Source organism: Centruroides vittatus, unplaced genomic scaffold, assembly GCF_030686945.1.
Source record: "Centruroides vittatus isolate TY-2023 unplaced genomic scaffold, ASM3068694v2 contig_1773, whole genome shotgun sequence".
Lineage (NCBI taxonomy): Eukaryota > Metazoa > Arthropoda > Arachnida > Scorpiones > Buthidae > Centruroides > Centruroides vittatus.
Window position 1 is genome coordinate 26,199 of NW_027121084.1, and position 23,672 is coordinate 49,870.

The 23,672-nt window shown below is 31.5% G+C and overlaps 1 protein-coding gene across 1 annotated transcript in view; it reads right to left on the minus strand.

Annotated features, from left to right (window-relative positions):
* LOC136969249 (neuropathy target esterase sws-like) overlaps positions 1 to 23,672 on the minus strand; it is a 99,255-nt gene that overhangs the window by 20,579 nt on the left and 55,004 nt on the right. The window contains exons 13-19 of the mRNA XM_067263337.1: positions 14,817 to 14,948; positions 10,959 to 11,082; positions 10,836 to 10,885; positions 10,491 to 10,554; positions 5,197 to 5,263; positions 1,891 to 2,013; positions 713 to 776 (exon numbers count right to left, since the gene is read on the minus strand). Of these exons, the coding sequence (XP_067119438.1) occupies positions 713 to 776; positions 1,891 to 2,013; positions 5,197 to 5,263; positions 10,491 to 10,554; positions 10,836 to 10,885; positions 10,959 to 11,082; positions 14,817 to 14,948 (624 nt within the window). The remainder of the gene's footprint in view (positions 1 to 712; positions 777 to 1,890; positions 2,014 to 5,196; positions 5,264 to 10,490; positions 10,555 to 10,835; positions 10,886 to 10,958; positions 11,083 to 14,816; positions 14,949 to 23,672) is intronic.

Genomic DNA, 23,672 nt, shown 5'->3' on the forward strand with positions numbered 1-23,672 from the left:
ATCTGATTATTTGAAAAAATTACCTAATATAGCATACATAATTATGAGATTTATAAAAATTTATTTATATATATTTATATATTTTATATTATATATACATTTTATATAATTTTACAAATAATTCCATCTGATATTAGATCCACTACATTTTATAACAGCAATATATTTGTAATAATCTGTGCAAATATTATATTTATTCTAATAAACAGTACACTGTCTATAACTTTTTCCAGCTTCAACTGTGCTATTTATTAGAGAGCAACTATTGTTCCTATTTTTTGAGAATTGGGTGTGACTATTATTAAGGATGATTATTAAAGGAATAAATCCAGTAACTTTTTCATTTTATTATTATTTGAGCAATGATGCAACACGCAACACACAGACTTTACATCAGCATATGATAAGAGTAACAATACTAATGGACTGTGCAATATTTTAGTTTAAAAAAATAAGCCTTATCATCCTCCAATATACAGTGCGCTTATTCGAGGAATCTGTCTATTACTTTACCATCTTGCATTTGTACAATTTATCGCAGAATGCTGTTTATTAGAATAAATATGGTATATCCTTTTTGTAGATGATATAGATATAAGATCATATTCACATTATAGAAAACAAACAAATGTAACAAAGGAATAAAGTGCAAAGTTAATAGAAAGTATTTTACAATGAAATGCATATATTTATATAAACATAAGTTTTTTACCTATCCAATGCTGTATCTCCAAATGTTCTTATTATAAAATCACTTGTTAATCTCAATGTTCTTGCTAGGAATTAATGTTTATAGTTTTAACATTTTTGGAACAATTTATTAAATTCATTTTTAATTACATAAAATAAATAAGTAAATTAAATATTTGCAATACACAAAATGATTTCCTAATTTTAAATTTCAGACAAACAGCTCTAGACAAAAATCTAAATGTGCAATTTTAGATATATGTGTCGCTTTTTTAAGAGATTCATGTAATGTTGAATTCTGTAATGGAACTGATAATTTAATGTCAGACTAGAGAAGTTTATTCCTGCTTTTCTTACAGCAAGAAAAAACGTTAAAGTAAAATATAGATTATAATTAAAATGAGCTGTTGGTATAAAATTTGAAGTATAATTATTTTACAAAAAAATCAGAAAATGTTTTAAATTTTCCCTGCATTCTAATCTAAAATAAATATATTAAAACATTGGTAATTAAACAAAAATTATTATTTCAAAAACTCCACAGTGAATTTTCTAAATACATTTCAAACTAATACCAATTAATCTTTCCAAATCACTATTTAGTACAGCAACAATAAACAATTTAAAAGAAAATTAATAATCAAATAATACTTGAAATGTTATAATTTTATTCTATTCTTTTTTTTTAAATTTTTTAAAAATTACTTTATAGTAAAATGTTTTAAAATATTTGCATTTGTATTTCCTATATATCCAATGAATTTACATAAATGAGTCATAAATAATAATATACAGTCAAATTTCAATATAGTGCCCTTCTAATTGGCAACACCCTAACAAAGACTTACATGACTTAATTAAAGACCATGAAACTAAGACTTGTGTATAGATCTCACTACTACATTTAATTCTTATTGAAGTTAATGCCAAAATCGATTTAGTGTAAAGTCGAAAACAAACCAATGATAGTGCTAAATTGAGGATTAACTGTATTTTATTTATTGTATATATTTGATAATAAATAAATTTAATTTTTGTTTAAAAACAAATTAATATTTTTTATGCAATTAGTAATAAATTGCTTCCAGTTCAGATAAAAGCATAATCCATGATATTCAAATTTTTCCTATATTCTGATTTAATTAATTCTTATTTAATATTTCAACTAGGAAATGTTTACAAATTATAGAAATTTTTTACCAATAGGCTGTAATGCATGTTCCAGTTCTAAAGTGAATGCTGATAAAGGTACATTTTTAGTTTCAGCCAAGAGAGCTACAGTAGAATATTTAGAACTATGAATTTTTTGTCCATAAGTTTGTCCTAGAAAGAAACATACTGAAATTAAATATCTGAAATAATCCCTTTTTTTCTTTCAGTTATATTTCAAGTGAGAAATAAGTTTAAATTATATAAAATAAAATAATAATAATCATACAGCACTTACATTTTACATTTCACTGTAGAATAATGTTAAATATATCAAATAGTATGGTACAGTACATAAACAATAAAACAATCATTTGCATACAGCTATGCTTAAAAAATTCCTTATGAACAGCACAAACAAAATGAAATAATTGTTTTATGTAAGTATGCTTTCATTTCAGTTCAGTACAGCACTGGCATCATCATAATGGTTATAAATGCAGTATCGAATAATAGCATATATTATTATAGCTTCCATAACATAATTTCATCTTAAACAGTCAATAGAAAAACAATGAAAAAAGTGAAAGCATGTTGAAATCTAACTTATTATTGTGACATTGTAACAAAGCCAGACAGCAATTTTTCATCATAATATTCTCAATTCTTTTACTGGTGTCTTCCCCTTGTATATAATACTTTTCCTGTTTGCAATACAGTCATGCCAGTTATCTATCTGACTCTGTTCAGGGGAAAATTTTGAATTGAAGTAACATGACTTCCAGTCCAAATTGGAAGTTTTTATATAGTTAATCTGGACTTCCTGTCCCTAAGCATATCTGGTCTTGACCTTCATCTATCTAACTTCTTTCTTGAGATTAAGGAAGAACATACAGACAGACAGGTGGACAACAGTCAGAATTTATATAGGTCTATAATTTTTTCAAATTGCAGTCCAATAGTTTTTCTAAATGCAATATTTACAAGAACATACTTTCCATGTAGTTTATGCAATCTGTTGAAAAAATATAAGCACTTTATTATCACATAAAAGCAATTATTCTGGCATTTTACCAAGATTTTTTCATTTAAACAAGTCATACAAAAACTTTTAGACGTTAAGATGAGCAACTTTGATCACATGTGAGACCGTCACAACCTAGCCAATACAGATCACTTTTCAAATATTAATAGTAAACCAGTATTAATTAGTAGTCACTGACTGTCTTCTCTTCCAGGAGGAGATCAACTACTATTTTTTGTTGAATTAACTTCAACCCCCTTTCAAAACAGTCCCTTCTTTCTATTGGACCAGCAGTATGGTGGCATTCGAATAGGAAAATTACATAATACAAACCTCACAGAATGTTTCAAGTGGTTTTGGAGGTACTGAGTTTAAATATTTAAATATTTAGTCCATTTTTCGTCAAATTTGATTCATTGGCAGATTATCATTTGATATTAGGCTATGAATGGTACAGTTTCTTAGAGTTAACATTAGAAAACAATATGATATCTGAAAAAATTTAAGATATCACATTTTCAATTGGTGTCTACTTGACCAACAAAATTGTGCCATTTTATAGCATCCAAGTATCGCAATAAACATGACAATGATAGGCTGAAATAACTAAACTCTTTATACAGATTTCATTTTAATGTTTGTTATATTATAGTATTTGATTTATATAGTTACAAAGGTTATCTTGGTAAGGGTTTATCACACCAAATGACAAAATCTAATTCATTTTAAAAATTCTTTGTTCCTCCACTGTACACAATTTAAAGAATTTTTAAAATGTGTTAGATTGGTCACTTGGTATGATAAAGCCTTATGTAAGATAACATTTGTAGTTATATAAATCAAATACTAAAATATAATATTGTAGCTGTACGCTATACTTTTTGTTGTAAATATAGATTTAAGTTTAGTTTAATATCGTTCTTTTTCCTATCCTTTGTCTCATCCCCTTCTAGAACTTTCTTCCTTTGTCTTTCTGGTTCATTATCCCTTGGGTGGGATTGCCAATTCTGAGAAAAGGAGTACGTAAACAAAGGGTGAGGCAAGGCCCTGGAACTGATGAACAAAGGGTAGAGACACTTTGGTCGGGACACTCAACGAGTACGAACGGAGAGAGGGAAGACTCGATATAGCTAGCACGCTAATCGGAGACCTCTGAGTTGCGAAAGGGAAACTTGTACTCGAATCCCGAAGAATGAGGGCGGAATTTGGGTAGCCACCTGATCGAATTTTAGACGATTGAAGGCTACGTTCACCCCCCAAGGAACTAGTAAAGAAATTGAAGAGTGCCGACACATAGCATCGAAGTGCAACCTTCACTCCACAAAAAGCATCAGACCAGTATCTCACCCGTCTTTAAAACTAGGAAAATCCCAGGTATTTCTATATTTTTCTCATTCTTCCATTTTCCATCTTCTCTTCTTTCCTTAGTTGTAATTAGCATAAGTATTAGTTTGTAAGTTTCGGCCCGCGTATAGTTGTCGCGCGCGTTGATCTTTTGTTTGTTAGTATATATCGTAACGTGATTTGTGTATATTAATTACTTGTAGTTGTTGGGATCCAAAGATTCCGTTTAGAGCGAAAATAAATTACTTTGTACTTGTCACCCTAAACATCACAATATAATATAAGGGTTAGAAGTATGAAATAGTCTAATAATCTTAATCTTTGTTGTTAGTTTTTGCCCAGGCAATACCAGACTCATCTGCTAGTACTAAATAAACCTAAAAATAATAATTAAATTTAAACATAATAAAATAATAATTAAAAACTCTGGCCTTGACACTGAAAACTGAAACCAAAATTAGAAACCAAATCAATTGAAAATTAAAATGTTTTTAAAAACTGTTTAAAAGTTGTTTTGAAATTTTCAAATTGTAAATACAATTAACTTTTAAATTTATGTTATTTGTGTGGCAGTGACAGAACATTTTGCTTTTAATATATAAAATACAGATAAAAATTATAAAAAAATAAACTAAATTTTTTAGTTTTAATTGACTGCCATTTTGTAATAACCTTAATTATTTAATTATAAAATACAGGATGAACCAAACGTATAGCAGACTCTTTAAGTCTGAGTCAAAAGTGAAGTCTTTTTCTGTTTCCCATCTCTACACAAAGACCTTCCTTCCCATTTGTCAACCCTTTCCATGAATTCATGTAGAGTCCACAAAGAAAGTTAATGGGTGATCTTTTCGAAAAATGGATTGTAGAACCCATCTGCGACCCAATGTGACCTACTTATACACTGCTTCTTTGTAAACTGTTGGTTTCAGTTTCAATGAAGGAAAACATTTTTCTTTTAATATATATACAGATAATATAAAACTTACCTAAAAATGTTCTTTTTAATGACCCTAGAGTACTGTTTCCCAATATGTATATAAATCTTTGAAGAACCTTCAAAAAATAAAATAAAATTGAACACTAAGGATAATAAATATAACAGTTACATTATTTATTTTCAATTATAACATTTATTTATATTTAAATTATTTATTTGTAAACTAAATGTAAATTAGATTCAGTTAAAATATAATTTTTTAAACTTACATACACAAAGTATTTTTCTTACTAGTTGTATTTTAGTCTGTAGAATTAGACTTTTTATAATTAAATGTTTATTACTGATACATTACTTCCTTAATTTTTGTACCTATCTGCACAAATTAGCATGTGGAAACTAAACAGTGATTTAAAGTAAGAATCATTAATGGAATAGCAATTTAATTTGTAGTAAAAACATTCAATAAAACGTTTTTGTTATTAGAAATTATGAAACAAAACTATACCATACAAAATGCTATGATTAATAAATAAATATGAAAATAATGGAAAAAGTATAACAGAATAATATAATAGTTAACCTTGTAAAGTATTACAAAATAAATTAATAAAGAATTTATACTTGGTTATAAAAGTATAAAAATGAAGACGAGAGAAAGAAGAACAACTGTTTAAAGTTAGAGAAATTCCATCAAAAATTAACAAAATATGTACAGTGATACCTCGGTTTTTGTTGATAATCCATCCAAAAACAATCGGCGAAATCCAAAACCAATGAAAACTGAGGCAATTATTTCCATATGAATCAATCTAAATCCAATTAATTAATTCTAGACAATCCAAAATACATACCAAAAACACATTTTATAGAAAATTAATATAGCGTTAAATACTAAAAGCAATAAGAAATTAACATAAAAGACTAATTAGCATAAAGATAAAAGCATTAAGATTAAAGGTAAGATAATTAGCATCAAGATGAAAGCAATGGAATTGTTTGGGTAGATACATGGGGTAATGTCTTGTCTTGTAGAAGCTAGTTGGATGTGGGCTTCTAGCCTATATCGCCCCGTGGTAAAGTGTGACGTAATTGTCATGTAATAGTAGTTGTATGCGTTTATGATGGTCATATCGAGGGGAATAATGCCTTCCGGGAAATCCTTTTAAGGGTAACTGGCCCCTATTCAGGCATACAGACGTGGAGAAAATCCAGAAAACTTAACTTGGCCGGCCCGCCCTGGCGAAGCGCAAATCCATAACCAAACTCCCAGTGTTCAGGGAACAGAACTGTTGACCAATGGTGGGCTGTCACGGGGTAATTCTATGATTCTCATAATGAGAAATAATGCCACACTGTGCTGAAAAATGCCTCGGTCACTCTTTGTTTTCGCAAAATTAGCAGTGAAATCACTTCAGCATGCCAACAAAATCCGAGGCAATCGACAAAAACCGAGACAAATTTTTCGCAAAAAAAAAAAACCAAAACCGTCAATAACCGAAGTCAACAAAAACCGAGGTATTACTGTATTCCTAAATACATTTCCATATTCAGAAATAACATAGTCATTTTTGCTATAACTGCTACAGTATAACTTTTTTAAAAATTTCCAAAAACACCTGAATAGGTCAACATTATTTTATTATGAATTTAATTGGTGCATGAATTGATACGTAATGTAAAAATTAAATCACTAATAGTGTAGAGTTAAACAACAATTTGAATTTATAAGTTAAATCTTGAATTAATGTATGATGAATAATTATTAAAAGTTAGCTTGTGAATTAAACTTTAAATTTAAATTGAGACAGTGAATATGGCTGTAAAAATAGTCCTTCAGAAATACTAAATTTTTTATTAAAATATGTAGTTATAAATTTTTACTTTCAATAAAGAAATTGTATCATTATCTTTCTACAAATGGATTTAAATATCCTCTCTCACATAACTAAGATACTTTATACAATTTACTATTACAGAAAATTAAGAAGTACAAATTTTCAGAAAAAATAACAGAATTATATTAATGATTGAATTTATGTTGTTGAAAATACAGTTGCCAATGCCACAAACTCTATATAACTACTAACATTCATTCATTCTTAACAACAAAACTGAAAAAAGTACATTGATATTTACAATTATTATGAACTAGCTGCAAGTACTCACTTCGCTGGGTTTTTTTTTGTTTGTACATTTATATGTAATATAGTTTTTTTTAATATAAAAGACATGCATTAAAAGACTTTTCTTTTCCTAGCAGATAAGTGCAGCATTGCTCGAGCAAAAAGTAACAATAGTGAAGATTAAGATGATTATGTTATAGCCAACCTTACTCATTTTCACAAAATGCAAGAATTAGATCCCCCTGTTTCCAGAGACTAATTAGAGAATTTTTAGATGGGTCTAAAAATATGTTTGATTTCCTGTGATTTCAAAAACGCGTAAAACCGCATCTGTGCCTGTAAATCTTGTACGTCGCTTTCTCTTAACACTTCCATTGTTAACACTCCCATTCTTAACACTTTTATTGTTAACACTTCCATTCTTAACACTTTCAACCCACATATCTCTCATCTGTTATCTGCGACTTCGTTCGCGCGGATTTTGCAAGCAAACCCTATTTACATTCAATATTTCAACAACCATAGTAAATTGTTATATAACACCTACCACTGAGAGAATTGCTGAGAATCAAACGAATTGTTTTCAATTTGATTAATTTTCTGGAACGTTTACAATCATTCTATAATCGAACCAACATAAAAAAACAAATTCGAATTTAAAACAGTTCGAACATTTGGTTAAAAAATCAAAATATATAAAAATATTTATAACAATGTCTGAAATGTTATCAATTTAATACCCTAAGTACTCAATGAAGACTAAACGTAGTTAAATATGAAAAATCGCATCTAAAATAGTACAGTAGAAGCCGTTCTTCCAGTTAAGACTTAATGCTTTCCCTCTCCCCCGCAAGGGAATTTTGAAAAATCCTTTCTTAGTGTGCATTTTCATGGCGTACCCTAACTGTGTACCAAATTTCACCTCTTTAGGTGGTTGCATCAATTAATCTGTTTTCCCCGGTTAAACCTTAATGCTCTCCCTTGTCCCCCCGCATAAGAATTTCGAAAAATCCCTTCTTAGTGTGCATTCCCATGGCGTACCCTACTAAAACGCAGTTAAAAACAAAAAATTGCATCTAAAATAGTACAGTAGAAGCCATTCTTCAGGTTAAGACTTAATGCTCGCCCTCTCCCCCATGTAAGGAATTTCGAAAAATTCCTTCTTAGTGTGCATTTTCATGACGTACCCTAACTGTATACCAAATTTCACCTCTAGGTTCTGGAACTTTCTAGAAATAACTGGAACATTCTCATTGAAGCATCATACATTTTTATAGTCAACCACTTTCAACCCCCATATCTCCCACACCCTCATAGCTATTGAGACACAACCACCATAGCACCCAAGTCTCCCATCGTGCATAGTGCACGATGGGAGACTTGGGGCTACTACCACACACAAACACCATTCATGTGCAATGTGTAGTTTTGGCTGCGGAGTGAGATATAAACACACACACGTCCATTTATATATATATATAGATATAGATAAACTATATCTATCAGAAAAATAAAAATTTCTGAATAATATCAAAAAGAACATATTATGGTTAAAATATAATCAAGCAGAAGCTGAGAAAAAGTGAAAAATATGAAATGAAAAGAAATTTTGTATTTATCTGCTTGTAAAAAGAAATAGGTTTAAAAAGATGTATTGTAAAAATAAGTAAATAAAAGAAAAACTAAGGAGTTTGCTTATATTAAAACTAAAGATAACATTTTATCTTTTTAATTATATTTCAATAAAATAAAACTTTATTGAAATATCAAAAAATGGTAAAAATAATTCTTTGATACTTAAGGCATGGTTTAATAACATCAGGACAAGGTGGCATATTAAAACACACCATTTTATTGTTTTTATTTTTTTACTTCTAGTTTGCCTCTTGTATTATTTCCTCCTTTTTGTCTTAGGGTTGGTTGGCTGAATCGATTGTTAAATGATCAGATTACCTGATGGTGTGTGACCAATAAGAACAGCTTCGTCAGTACTATTTACATGTTTCTATTGGTTGGGAAAATGAATGAACTGGTCAAAAGTGCATTGATTTCCGTGAGAAGAAAGGGAATAGAGAATTTTCTGGTGAAATTTGGCCTTTGACAAACATTTGGCTAAGATAACTGGTTAAAGAAAGAGAGAGAAAAGATTCAGTTGTCAACTACTAAAACATGGTGTGTCAGAAAGTGGATATCTATCGGAAGTTAATGGCAAGTTAGATAAATATCAGGTAGAGTGACCAATTGTTGTAAGTGCATGTGATTTGTTTAGGACATAGACAAAAAATAATGGAGATATGTACACATAACAGAATAAATATTTATTTTTTAGGATATGTACAGAAAATATATACCATCACAATTAACAAATAAGGATACAGTTTACAGCCTTACAACACACCTTATAACAGCAATAAAGGTACTGTACATCTATTATATGCACACATGCTGTACAAACAACCTGTCAAAGTGCATTTTGCCCAATGGCCCATTGTACAATAACTTGCACATATATAGTTGCATGATGTCATCTGATATGAGGCAACCTCTAAATGCCAAACTCTGTGCATGAATTTAAGATATTCCAATATCAAGCTCTCATTCTGTGTAAATTCTTTCCTATGTCCTATAACTTTTATACTAAATTTCACTGAAAATTACTATTATTGTTTAATATTGATTGTAAAAGGTAGATTTCATAGTTTGTATAAATATTTTTATCAGTAAATATTAATTGCAGAGATATTGATCTGGTCAAATGTGAAGTCTGTATGCTTGACAAATACAATATTGAATGATACATCATCAAGCTAAATTTAGTTAAAGAAATATATCTTTCTTGCTTCTAGCAGTTTCTGTTCTAATATAAAGCTAAAATTAACAATATTTGCCAGATATAATCATTTATTTTTGTAACCATTATTTTTGTAACCAGGAATTTATAGATGAATAAACCACTTTTGTCTTCTAGTTCTTGACCTGTAGTAAATATCATATTAGAACATAGCAAATTTTCTTATTCATCTATAAACCCCTTTTCAGTGTTACCAAAATAAGTTTCTGTTCTATTTACTGTTGGAATAGACACTGGTAATAGTATAAATCCACAACAAAAACTTGAAAAATAATGTGTAGTTCATGTGAAGACTAACAGATTAATAGATTAGACAATGACAAAAATTAAAATTCCCCTTTAAAATTTTAAATTTTCAAACTTTACCTCTGGATATTTTCTTTTAATTACTTCCATTAATCCATATGATATTTTTGCCAATTCTGAATTCCTACATAATTTGAAATAATATGTAAAGAATAGTTACAAAAGACATATAATACTATGTAAATCATTTACATCAAACCAACATTCAGATACTAAATAGTTAAACAAATTTTACATTTTTCTTATTTAATACTTGTAATTTTTCTGTTCCATATGATATAGTTTCAAAATTTTTCAATATAATTTTTGAAATTTGTAGAAATGAATGTCAAAACTTATAGAATGTAGTACTTTAATTATTATGAAAAAAAATTTCAAAAAATATGTAAATAATTATAGATTTACCTAATGGTTCTTACTGTTGTACAACGTTTTCTTTGAGTAAGAAATTCTGCCTAAACAAATGGAAAATGATATATTCATTGTTTAATATTGTATTTTTTATAAGTCTTCTTTATTAAATCTTACAATTCCAACTAAATCTCCTCTTCCATATTCATCCACATATTCTTTTTTACCATCTGGTAGACTTAAAATTGATCGTAAACGTCCATTCAGTAAAATGTACATAAATTCAGAAGAATCATCTTGTCTTAAATAAAACATGTGTTTCATTAGCATATATTTAATTACAGTAACAATCTTAATAATTTTATATATCATTTACTGTTTTTATATTAATTGTAATCTTTAATCTTGTAAGTTCCTTGTTTCATGGGGATAGAAAATTAAAAAGACTACAAATTGAAAATTTTATATAAGGGAATTTCAACACACAGGTAATCCAAATTTATCCTTTTATGAAATTAATGTGTATACTGTAAATCCATGTACAAACATTTCCAATATACAAGACAAATAAAATTAATTACATAAAACATTAACTAGAACCTGTAAGTATAATTGTAAAAAGCCAAATTTTAAGGAAAATCAATTAATTTCACATTAATTTTGCATCAGAGATGGTCTAGGGTCCTTTCCTATGTGGGTGGTGGCAGCGGAGAAAAAAGATGACAAGTGTCTAACAAAATCCATTTATTTTAACATAAGATTAACTTACACTATGAACAAAATAGTTTGCTTTAAAACAATCAACTGTTCGGATGTCCTCCTGGGCACTGATGTTGTTTTCTTGATCGTTGATCAAAGATGGCTCCGGAGCAGTGGCATTGATCAGTTTGTAAGGCAGGTGGGAAGACTCCATCAGTTGGCGTCAGTGACATGGTCTGAGTCTGTAGTGGCACAGGTTACAGGTTGGGCACAATAGACGGAAAACTGTGTCTTGACCTTGGATTTCAGAGTTTTTACGTGTTTCTTCCTCTCTGTCTGCCTTTTTGATTGGCTTCATGTCCCTTTTCTCCTTTTTGATTGGTCCCTCTCCTGTCTCCATGTGAAAGATGAGACCCGCCCGGGCTGTGAGAAAGGTTTGCTTCGGAGAATCTACCCAACTCCATTCGTTGACTCTGACTAGGAAGAGTTGATAAAACTTTGAAACCTGCGCTCATATTTTACTTCATTATTATCTTTCCTCTGATGTTTTAAAGATCTGATGCAATGTTCCTTCTATCATTAACCTTTCCCCTTTTCTAAATTTTTCTATGTTCTAACCACTTATATATGAATATCCTGTCAAAGTTCCATCTCTCTTGGTCGACATTTGTCTGCATCTATTGCATTGGGTTTGACATTAATAGTTTTTTTCTTTCATCTCTGTCTCATATATCTTGCACAACCTTTGGTCTGATTTAACAATGGAAATTTCTCATCCCAATAAAGTTTATAATAAATTTAAATTTTGACCCGTTTTTGGAACCTCACATAATGGAAAATACCAATGCCCAAACATGCTAATAAACCGGCATGCCAGTTTTTACCATACAGATATATCTGATTTCATGGTCTTCTCCAGACAGACTGGCATTCTGTTTATCTGGAGAATACCATGGTGAAAAATACAGTATAAAATTATACTAGTAATATTGACTGGCAATTGTACTTTTAGTTTTTGATTTCATAACAAAATTATTTCCTGGAATTTCTAGTGTTAATAGTTGCATAACTGATTATATGATATTAAATTAATACCATCCTTTAATGATAAGGATTGAATGTATTTGAATATATATATATATATATATATATAATTTGAAATTAAGTCAATAGAACATCTAGAGTTTTATATTATAATTAAAAGATATATCTATCTTTTAATAGAAATATCTACATTAACATTTAATTTATAAGGATTTCATAATTCAAAATTAGATATCAATTAATTTTATTTTAAAAAATTTCATATGGTATATATGTGTATAAGTGCGTCTTATAGTCTGTAGAGTCTTATAGTCCATAAAATACGGTAATTATGTTTCAATGACTGGAATGAACATGTAGAAGACTTCAAAGTTTTTTATATTAGTTTTCAATTTTGTAATTTTACATAATATGCATATATTATCAATGTTTATCATCAAAGGATTAATACAGAAATTTTTTCAAATGATTAATTAATTAATTATTAATCCACTTTATAATTTGCTAAAATAAAATTTTATGTAATTTTTTTATTCAAACTTCTAAGGAACACAACAATGTTATTTTTTGTTTCCACCAATCGCAGAGATAGGTACCAAAACTAACACAGAAGAGACTGTGTAGCAATATATAGTAGTACTAAAGGATATGACTTTTCAATTTAAAAAATTTATTCATTTTCAAAATTTTAGAATAATATGGATTTATAGCAATTACATAGTATAATATAGTATACATTTTATAGAAATAGTATAATTTGGTATAATAGAAATTACATCAGCAATATACACCTGAAGAGAGCCTCTTAGATGGTTGAAACATGTAATGGTAGATAAAATAAAACTGTGTTTCAAAAAACCCTGAAGTTTATGATTGATGGAAAACACAAGTTTGAATAAAGATATTACAAATTATCATCATCCACATTAAATGTTTACTGGGCAGCAATTTGAAAAAATTATAAATCTATAAATTCCCACTGTTGTCCATCTGTTCATCTTTCCTTAATCTCAAAAACGGTGTTAGGTAAATGAAATTCGGGACCAGATATGGAAAGCTTAGGGGCACGAGGCCTCGATTAACTATATAAAAACTTCTGATGCAAACCAGAAGTTATGTTATTTCAACTCAAAAATTTTTCCCTGAAAGGTGTTAGATAGATGACCAGCACAACTCTATTGTTAAAGGAAAAGTATGATGTACAGAGGCAAGCCACTACTAATTTCAGGTAGAGAACATATATTTTAAATTAAATAAATTAAAAATATGATTAAAAATTGCAGCTTGGCATTGTGACAATGTCACAATAAATAATTCTTCATTTTATGCATTTGTTTGTAAGATTACTGAAATATATTTTAGTAATTTTATAAAAATTCAATTCACAGAAATTCATAATTTTAATTTTCTGTAATAATTTGTGGCTGTACGCCATATATTTATATAGATTTAATTAGTTTTAATAATTTTCTCTCTTTCTTTAATCCTTCCTTCTAACTTCCTTTGTTCATTGTTCTGGCTCCTGGGAACAGGGGCTTTCCACTTCCCATGGGGTTGGGTGGGTGGGAAGTCTTTGTCCCACCAGGGGGTTGGGTGGGACAAAGACTTCGAGTAGGAGAGTTAAAACCTGGGTCACAAAGGGTCATTCTTTTGCCAGACACGAAGAAGCACGGATGAAAATCAGTGAGCTCATGAGATGGAATTTGACGAGAACCGAATAGAGAGCCGTGAGGTAGATTCGGATGGTAGAATCGGAAGGACCGAAGAAAAAATTATAGTAAAAGATATTTAACACATTGAGAAAGAACCCAGAGCTACGCAGAACAAAGCACAAGCCGGCATCGGAGTTCAGCGAGAAATTGGGTACCCCACTATCCTATTCATTTTTCTCATTTCCCTATCTCTATATTTTTCTATCTTTAGGATTAATTTAGTTAAGGATCGCACAAGCTTTGATTAATATTGCCAGGCAAGTAGTTACCAAGAAAGTAAGCTACTTGGTTTATTGTTACCATCAGACAGTAAGAGAAATTAGACTGAGGGAATCCAAAGAACTTATCTGTAAAGAACTTATCTGTATATAATTGTTTATCGTGAAATTAAATTTGTTTTAATTGAATTCACATGTTTGTTTATTCCTATCGCGTTTCACACATTACAAATTTATGAAAAAAACAGTAAATTTAAATTGTATAGTTCAAAGTCATTTAATCAAAAATTAACAGTAATTTTTAATTTTTACACTAATAACATAATTTCTTTTCTTAAACTATAAAACAGGATAACGTATACCTGTATAATGCTTTTCCTGATTCAATATTAATCCAATCTAATGCATAGTCAATTTCATGAACAAAAGGACATAAAGTTTTAATAATAATATTTGCAAGATTAAGAACACTTGAAGGAGTCTCGTGTAATATTCTATATGAAAAAAAAATATAAATATAAGAAGTAATTGAAATAATTTATTGAATTAAATAAACAAAAAATAATTAAATTATCAAATTTCATAATATTACATAATGCACCCTTAAATTTTAATTAAAACTGTAGCTGTTTTTTATAGCTCCTAGTGAAAATTACAACAAAAATTAAAATATAATTATTTTATATAAAAAAACTCTAATCTAACTTATTATTATATTCTGTCAATAAAATTCAGTATTGCAAATATTACATAATTTGTAAAAAATGAATGTAGATAGATTAATTAAATAAAGACAGTCTTCTTAACAATAAATTGAAGCAGTAAAATCAACAAGGAAACTTGTCAGGTTTTGTATTTTTGAAAAAACATAAAACTTTACCCTTTGTGTTACTGATATTGGTAATAAAATTTTACTTCATTATTAGAAAAACCTCATTCAATTTAGCTTATCTGTTAATAATTTGTTTGAATCTTAGAAAAATTGTGTCTTTAAAATAATGATAAAAACTGCTGACAAATTCTCTTTTCAATCTCATTAGAAGTAATGTTTTATATATAAATAAATTAAAAATTTCAAAAATATACAAACATTTATTTCTGCTGTAAGTGATATATAAAGTAAGAAAATTACTGAAACTACATTTCTTATACTTATTCAATAACAGAACTGTAATTTCTGTCCGAATCTGTCAACTTTAACACCTGGGAGTATATCCTTTTTTAAGTTCTCAGTGTCGATAAAGACACTTTCATGTGACCTTCTGACCTGCTGTCCCAATTTCATCATTTTAATATAATACCAAATGAGCAGTCAAGGCAGTCATCGCCAGTCCCTGTAGGATTAATATCATCAAAATTTTTCTGTGTCAGTGCCAATTGTACTCTATCGAATTTTATTGTTACCCTCAACTGTACCTAGAAGAAGAACTTTCCCAGATCAATCCAGAACTCTCTTGATCCAGACCTGTCCTGAATGATCCAAATCCAGACAACCTCAAAACCCTAGACCTCTGAGTCCTCACAAAATCTGAATCAAGAAGCATCATCATCAATGCAGGTATTTCCTGACTTGTGAACAATTGTAAACTCTATCACACAACCTCTAGATAGATAGGTGTTATGTATGTAAACCTCCAGGGCATAACCTACACCAAATTGCCCCTTGACCTAGTTAGGCGACCCTGCCCATCTGACCTTTGCTGTGTTCCTTTGTCTTCAGTCAGTCGTGCATTAGCTGTAGTAGCACTTAGACTTGGAGGCATAACATTACGTCATATTATCACACAGTTATGTTTCTATTATAATAAAGTTAATTATATACATTAACAAGTAATTGTTTATTTTACGGACACAACAATTGGCGACAGGGATAAAATTAGCAACAAGGACAAACAGGATATAAAAATGAGTGAACTTATGGAATTAATTTCAACTCTAGATGTGATTATCAAGAAACTACAGTCAGTTGGTGGAGATAAAACCAGAACTATCAGTTCAACGAGTTCTCCAAACGCAAGCCTTAACCTTCAAAACTTATGACGAAACATCCAAGACCTTTGAAAACTATTCCCAATGACTGGATAACTTTCTCAAAATCAAAGGACTAACCGGAACTGACGCCATTACTGAAGAAGCTAAGGTAATGATATTAATCAATTGTCTTGGACCGAAACATTATCAGCTACTGACCAAACTAACGGCACCAGAAATACCCTCTAGATGAACCTTTGCTGAATTCATGAAGTTGCTACAAAATCACCTAACACCCAAATGAAATATCCTAACAGAACAGCATAAATTTTTGGCCAGAGTACAACATAATGGTGAGTCCATTTCAAATTACATGATTTTGTTAAAACAACTCTAGAAAAGTGCAGATTCCAAGTCTAGTTGTAATAATGCGGACTGTATAAAATCTGTCATAGATTTAATATTAAGAGTACAATTCACACGTGGTTTACAAGACACCGACATCCATGAGAAAATTTTACAACAAACTGACCTAACCTTCGAACAGACACTAGAAATTGCATTAGCCATAGAAGCTTCCAAAATTGAAAATGATGAAGTATATAAAAGTAACCACTTTGTTCACAAAATTACCAAAAATACTCAAATAAAATGATGCTCACACCCTCAAACACAACTGTCAAATTGGAACAGAAGCAGAATAGAAGGTTGCAGTGGAAACCCAATTAACCTGCACGAATTCCATTTAGAAGGACTATGCTTACATTGCGAAAAAACAACCATAAATCAGTAAACTGTAGACTCAAAGACCAACAGAAATGTGAACAATGTCATAAAAAGGGCCACACGGGAAAAATTTGCATATCATCCTTAAGGAAACAAGCATCAACAATCAATAGGAATCATAACGTCCGCAATATTAATCACGAACGTGTAATTGACTTTGATATAAACAGCATTCTAGATGTATTTATTAATATAATGGGAACTGATGACAGACTCCTCACAGAAATCTACATTAATGGTACAAAAGTCCATTTTGAATGTGACACTGGCAGTCATGTCACCCTCATCAGTATCAACAAATTCAATCGCTTACAATTGAACGCGCTCATAGCAAAAATGGAAGTGACTTTTCAAAGTTACACAGGAGATATTTTCAAACCACTAAGAGTAGCAAAAGTAAAAACTAAATATGGTGCTAACTACAGTATAGAGGACTTGTATGTCATTCCCTTCCAAAAAAATGCAATAGTAGGAAGAGATTGGATTCAGAGTTTAAAGATTGACATCAATGAACTTAGCCACAAAACTAAGACCAACAATATTTCATCAACAAAAATAAAAGCCATCCAGAACACACAATCACTGAGAACATGAATGTATGACGCAACACAAATGCATGATGCAACTATCACTGACAAGGAAATTCAAAGAGAATCATCAATTAATAAGGAACTATCACAGATCAAAAACAACATAGTCAATGGCCATATGTACGACCCAGAAATATCCACACACAACGGCATTCTGTTTAGAGGACACTGCGTAATTGTCCCAACAAAATTACAGCCAGCAGTCCTACAAGAGCTACACCCAGTGGTAATATTCGGCGGGTTCACACAGGTTCGGCCGAACCCGTTGTTAGAATTTTCAGTTTTCCGAACGGGTTCGCCTGAACCCGTTGTTAAAATTTTCAGTTTCCAGAACCTTGTTAAACACACAGAACATTTTTCAGTGGGTTTGTTTTTTTTTTAAAAATATATTAAAATATGCATATTATACTCTGTAATACTACTAAACTAGAGCCTTATACCCCGTTCGTACCGAGCATTTCAATCTAGATTGTGAGCAAGGTCAGGGAGTATGTCTTGGTGCGATCTCTCTCGACCATTTCAATCGAGGTTTAATCACGATCGATTCAAGAGAGTTCTTGATCCAGTCATAAGAGAGATCCCAGAATGCCACACGCACGAGATAATACAAGATGGCTGTCGAACACGTGTCGGGCTATGGACAGCGAAAGAAAAAGTATAATGTATCTCGAGAGATGATGACACGTGTGTATTTCCAGAAGCGCCATTTTGCGGTAAAGATTACCCCTGCCTAAAAAAAAAAAAGGTCGACAGCCCTAAAATATTATCGTTACCTGCCCTTCACCCATGGCTCGTTACGTTCCAAGTACGCCACCGATTGTTAGATATACGGTTGCAAGAAAAGGTATTGTATTTATTTCTATTCAAAACTTCCATTTCATTTGTCAGTGATTGTCAGGGAACAATTTTCTGCTAGCAAACCCCTTGTTAAATATTTCGAATATCACCACTGGCTACACCCTACACACACAGGAATCGTTCAAATGAAGGTCCTAGCCTGAAATTACTGTTACTGGCATAATATTGACTCTGATATCGAGAATATGGTTAAGGAGGTAATATCTGTAGGGAAAGGTAATTCTAGCAAGGACTTTATATGCTCGGGATCTGGACATATAGCTCCCCCTTCAATTAGGCAACCTAGTATACAAATAGATCTAGAAGAAAATGAACATTTCGCTTTGTTGAGTGTTAAGTTATACTTAAGAGTCATGTCCATAAAATGAGTAAGATTATGATCATGTTCTTCCCGAATTCTTCTGCAGACAGTAATATTGTCCAAATAAGAAAATGTGTCGACTAAACCTTCTTTACCAATCAACTGAGAAATAGAAAGTCGGAATCCAGCAACACCATTTGTGAGACCAAAACTATCACCTTAAACTGCCACAATTTGTTACAAGCTTCAAATGCCGTATAATGTCTGTCTTCCTTCGGAATAGGAATTTGATGGTAAGCTCGACACAAATTTATCGTACTGAAAACTTTATAAGAGGTTATTTTCTGAATCAAGTCATCAATTCTAGGGAGAGGGAATGCATCCAACCCAGTAAACTTATTAATAGTGCAAGAGTAGTCTATAACTAACCTTTTCTTTGAACCAGGTACCATCACCACCTGAGCCCTCCATGGTGAATTGCTTTCTTCAATTATACCCTCAGCCGTCAATCTCTTAATTTTTGCATCAATGAAATCCTGATCTGGTTTAGAGAACAGCCTAGATTTAGTAGCGATAGGCCTTGTGTCTTTAGACAAATGTTTGAAGAGATGGGCCAGTAGCACATTTGAGAACACTGCAGAACAGATCGACAATGATTTATGAAAGCCACCAAATTTAAAGGACACATCAGTATGCAAAGCTAGAAAATCGTGCCCTAAAATTTCATCAGCACATAGACCAGATAAAGCTGACAGCAAAACCTTCGGATAAGTATGGCCCTGTAAGTTAATAGAAACTATGCATCAACCGCTCACAGTCGAACTTAAAGCAGTTGTAGCCATAGAAACTTGAGTGGAATGTGGAATAATTCGGAGGCGATGACACAATGCAAAATTATAATCTATGAAACTTTCGAAACTGCCAGTATCCACCAGGACCAGAGCTAAGATGTTGTTTAGCTGTATATTAACCGTAGCTTTAGACAAAGGACTGTGAGCAACAGTTGCCAAGGTTACAGCAGCCGTAGTTGACTTACTCCCTTTGCTTTTACAGACTGTAAAAAAGTGTCCCTTTTTCCTGCATTTGTTGCAATCTTCATTTTTAGCAGGACATCTGTTGCAAAGGTGCTTCATGTAGCCACAATAAGGATACCCCACGTTCAGTAGCAACCAGTATGTGTGAGGGTAAGGCATTAACTTTGGTATTATTTAAATTCTCTTCTGCCAACTCCTTTTCATTGGAGATATGGATAGTGCTTACTGTACTAGTATTAGAGACAAAACTTTCAGACTGAACACAGGCAGATTCTATAGCACGGGCTTGCAATAAGGCATCTATGAGTTTTATAGTATGGCTTTCCAAAAGGCGCTATCATATCTGAGGCGATAACAATCTTGCAATAAAAGCGTCACATACATATTCACTTTTATACTCTTCCGCCAAGACAGAAGTAAAGTTGCAGTCCTTACTTAATGTCCTAAGATTCTGATGGCACCAGGTTGTTGGCGATGATTAATTAGACAATGATGAGCAAAAATTACATTTATAGGCTTCTCAAATAAAGCAGTCAAAGTCTTAATGGCATCTTGAAATCCAGAGCACTCTGATATATAAAAGTAGACTAAGGGACCAATGAAATTAACAAGAAGACTGAACTTCTTCACATTGTTCATTTCCGTTGATGATATGAAGTTCTCAAATGTTCTGTACCAATGGGACCACTATTGAAAGAAACCACTAATATTCGGATCAACATTAAAATGCTCAGGCTTAAGTAGGCTATCCATCCTAAGTGTGAGGTTGCTGAATTTGTGATATCCAAATGTCAGGACTTATCGCATGTGGGGTGAAGGAAAGTGAGGCAAATAGCTGCAGTGACAAACAAACCCATTTATTTACACTAACTAAGTCTTACAATCTAGTGTGTCTTGCGTGTCTTGTCTTCTGGTGGCTCTCAATGGTTCGGTTGTTGGCCCCGGAGCAGACAGCTGATGCTCGACGGTGGGAGGTTGTGACAAATGGTGAAAGCCTGAAGTTCAATCGGATGGTGTCCACTCGTAGAGGCAGGGAAAAGTCTGGACAGTTGATTATAGTTGTTAGCAGGGGAAAGTTTGAACAGTGGTTGACACGGACAGAAGCAGGGAGAAGTCTTCACAAAGGGGAAGCAGGGAGAAGTCTTCACAAAGGGGAAGCAGGGAGAAGTCTTCACAAAGGGGAAGCAGAGAAAAGTCTCCTTTGCCCTTGAGATCCAGGTTTTTATAAGATTTCTCTTTCCTGGATCTCCAGCTCCTGATTGATCGGTTTCCTGTATCTAGGCAGATGACTGATCATTTCGAGCTACTAAAAGTTTAAATTCAACACTGTGTTTTAATCCAATCAAGGGATATTAATCACAACTTGAAACTCCTGCTCGTATTCAATTGTTTTAAATTCTTATAAGTCTGATACATAATATCAACGCTGCATCTCCTTTTAAGGTTAAAATGTTTTTCTCTCGATTAATAATTTTAATATTTCCTGATTTTATTTAGGGTTTTCTTCCAATTTCTACGAGTGTCAGAATCAAAGCTTGATCCCTTGATTTGACATTTTTATGATATTTTTAACACATGAGCTCGAGTATCGCTCGGGCTTCACATAAGTAGTTATAGACACGAATAAATTGTATTGGGTTGTTCGGAAAGCAATTTCGTTTTTTCCATAGAAAAATAAATGCAATATTCTTATAATAAATAAATATTTTATTGAAATATGTATTGACCATTTTGGTCAAATACCTGTTGTCATTGTTTCTGGTAGTAGCATGATTTCACATTCATAAAAGTTTTGATCGTTGTTTACAAAAAACTGATCCAAGTGATTTTTGACATTGTCATTTCAAGTAAATGTCTTATAGTTAAAAAAAATTTGTATAGACCGGAACAAGTAATAATCTGAGTGTGCCCGATCTGGCAAATATGGTTGGTGTAATAACACATCCCATCTAAGCTATAACAGTTTCTGATGAGTTACCAAACTTGTGTGAAATTTGGCATTATCATGGTAAAACACTACACTTTGTTTGTTGATCAATTCTGGCCTTTCCTGTTTGATGATATTACTCAATTTGTTTACTCGATGGCAGTACACTTTCGAATCAATTGTTAAATTGTCTGGTAAAAGCTCAAAAAAAAATTTCTTTAAAATCCAACCATAGAGAGCATCTCTCGTTAATAACATGTGGAACCCATATATCGAGCTTTGAAATGAAACCAATTCGTTTTAAGTAATAATAAACGGTTCAATTTAACAGATTTAATCTCTTAGTGATTTCACGTGTTGTTATATGGCAGATTGCTTCAATCAGTACCTTTATTTTGTTTTCATTGGCTTCAAATGGCCATCCAGAATGTGGTGTATCTTCAATATTAAAATTGTCAGAACGCAATTTTGTAAACCAGTTTTGGCACTGTCTTTCTCTCAACACATCTTCTCCAAACATGTACCACAATTTTTTTCTTGTTTGAACAGCATTTTGATTTTTTAGTTATAAAAAAGCAAAATATGCCGAAAATAATGCTTTCGATTTTCCATATGTGATGGGTCACCGAAAAAAACAGTTGTACAGAATCAAACAAAATCTTTTACAAATAAGCCTTAAAATGTCAGCTGTCGAAGTATATAACAGAAATGTGGTTTAAAATAAAATTGGCTGGTAAAAATACATCTAATTCCTCTAGTAATAAAAGAACGAAATTACTTTCCGAACAACCCAATAGTATAAAGAAACAAAGATGCTACCTTAACAAAAGGTTTTATTCGTGTCTAAAACACATGACTGTTACAAATTCAAATGCAGTGAGAAACAGTGCTGCCAGTCCAAGGGACTAACTACTGTGGGGAGAAGTGTTGACACACTAACACTACCACAACCCCCATAATTGAACCACCAGTATTCAAGATGTGGCTAGATGCCATTTGTGTAATGTATAGTTATATTTTATTTTATCTTAAAATATATTTTTTCTTCTCTTTCCTATTCATATTATCTTTACTTCCTGGAATCCTTCCTCGACCGGTGCTTAACGGCTCAACAATAGGCGACCCCATTATGAACAATGGGACTGTACGCAGCCCTCAGGGGTAGAACTAAGACAAAAGGAGTCACTTTTGAGCAAGAGCTGAAGGAGGAAAGACGAGAAAAGGAGAGCTCTCATATGCGTCTTGGAGACCACGTGGGTGAAGACAAGGAGGACTTTATGTTTAGTGAATATATTGACTGTTTTTTCATCATTAAGAAGAGATCTGTCATATACACCGTTATATGTACTGTTATATGCACCTCATCGCATTATTGCCGAAATAGTTGGGTACCCATTTCTTTTTTTCTTCTCCTATCTGTTATTTTATTGTCCTAAATTCTTCTATCATTCTGCATTAGTTATAATTAATTATAAATTTAGAAGTAAGGTCTACATATATTTGTAATCACCCTTAGTAAGATAGTTATTTATGTATCGGAATAGTCGTCACGAGACCTGAAGCTTACGTCATTATTTTTTTGTCGGGTTCTGTACTAATATATACCTGTGTCGGGGATAGAGATATTATAGCTGGCATCCCACGATCCTTCCTGTATCTATATACGCGAATAAAAGATCCTGTTGTAAGAATTTATTCCAGTTTCTTTGTGTACCACATTCGCAAAATTCACAAAGAAATAGAACTGCTTG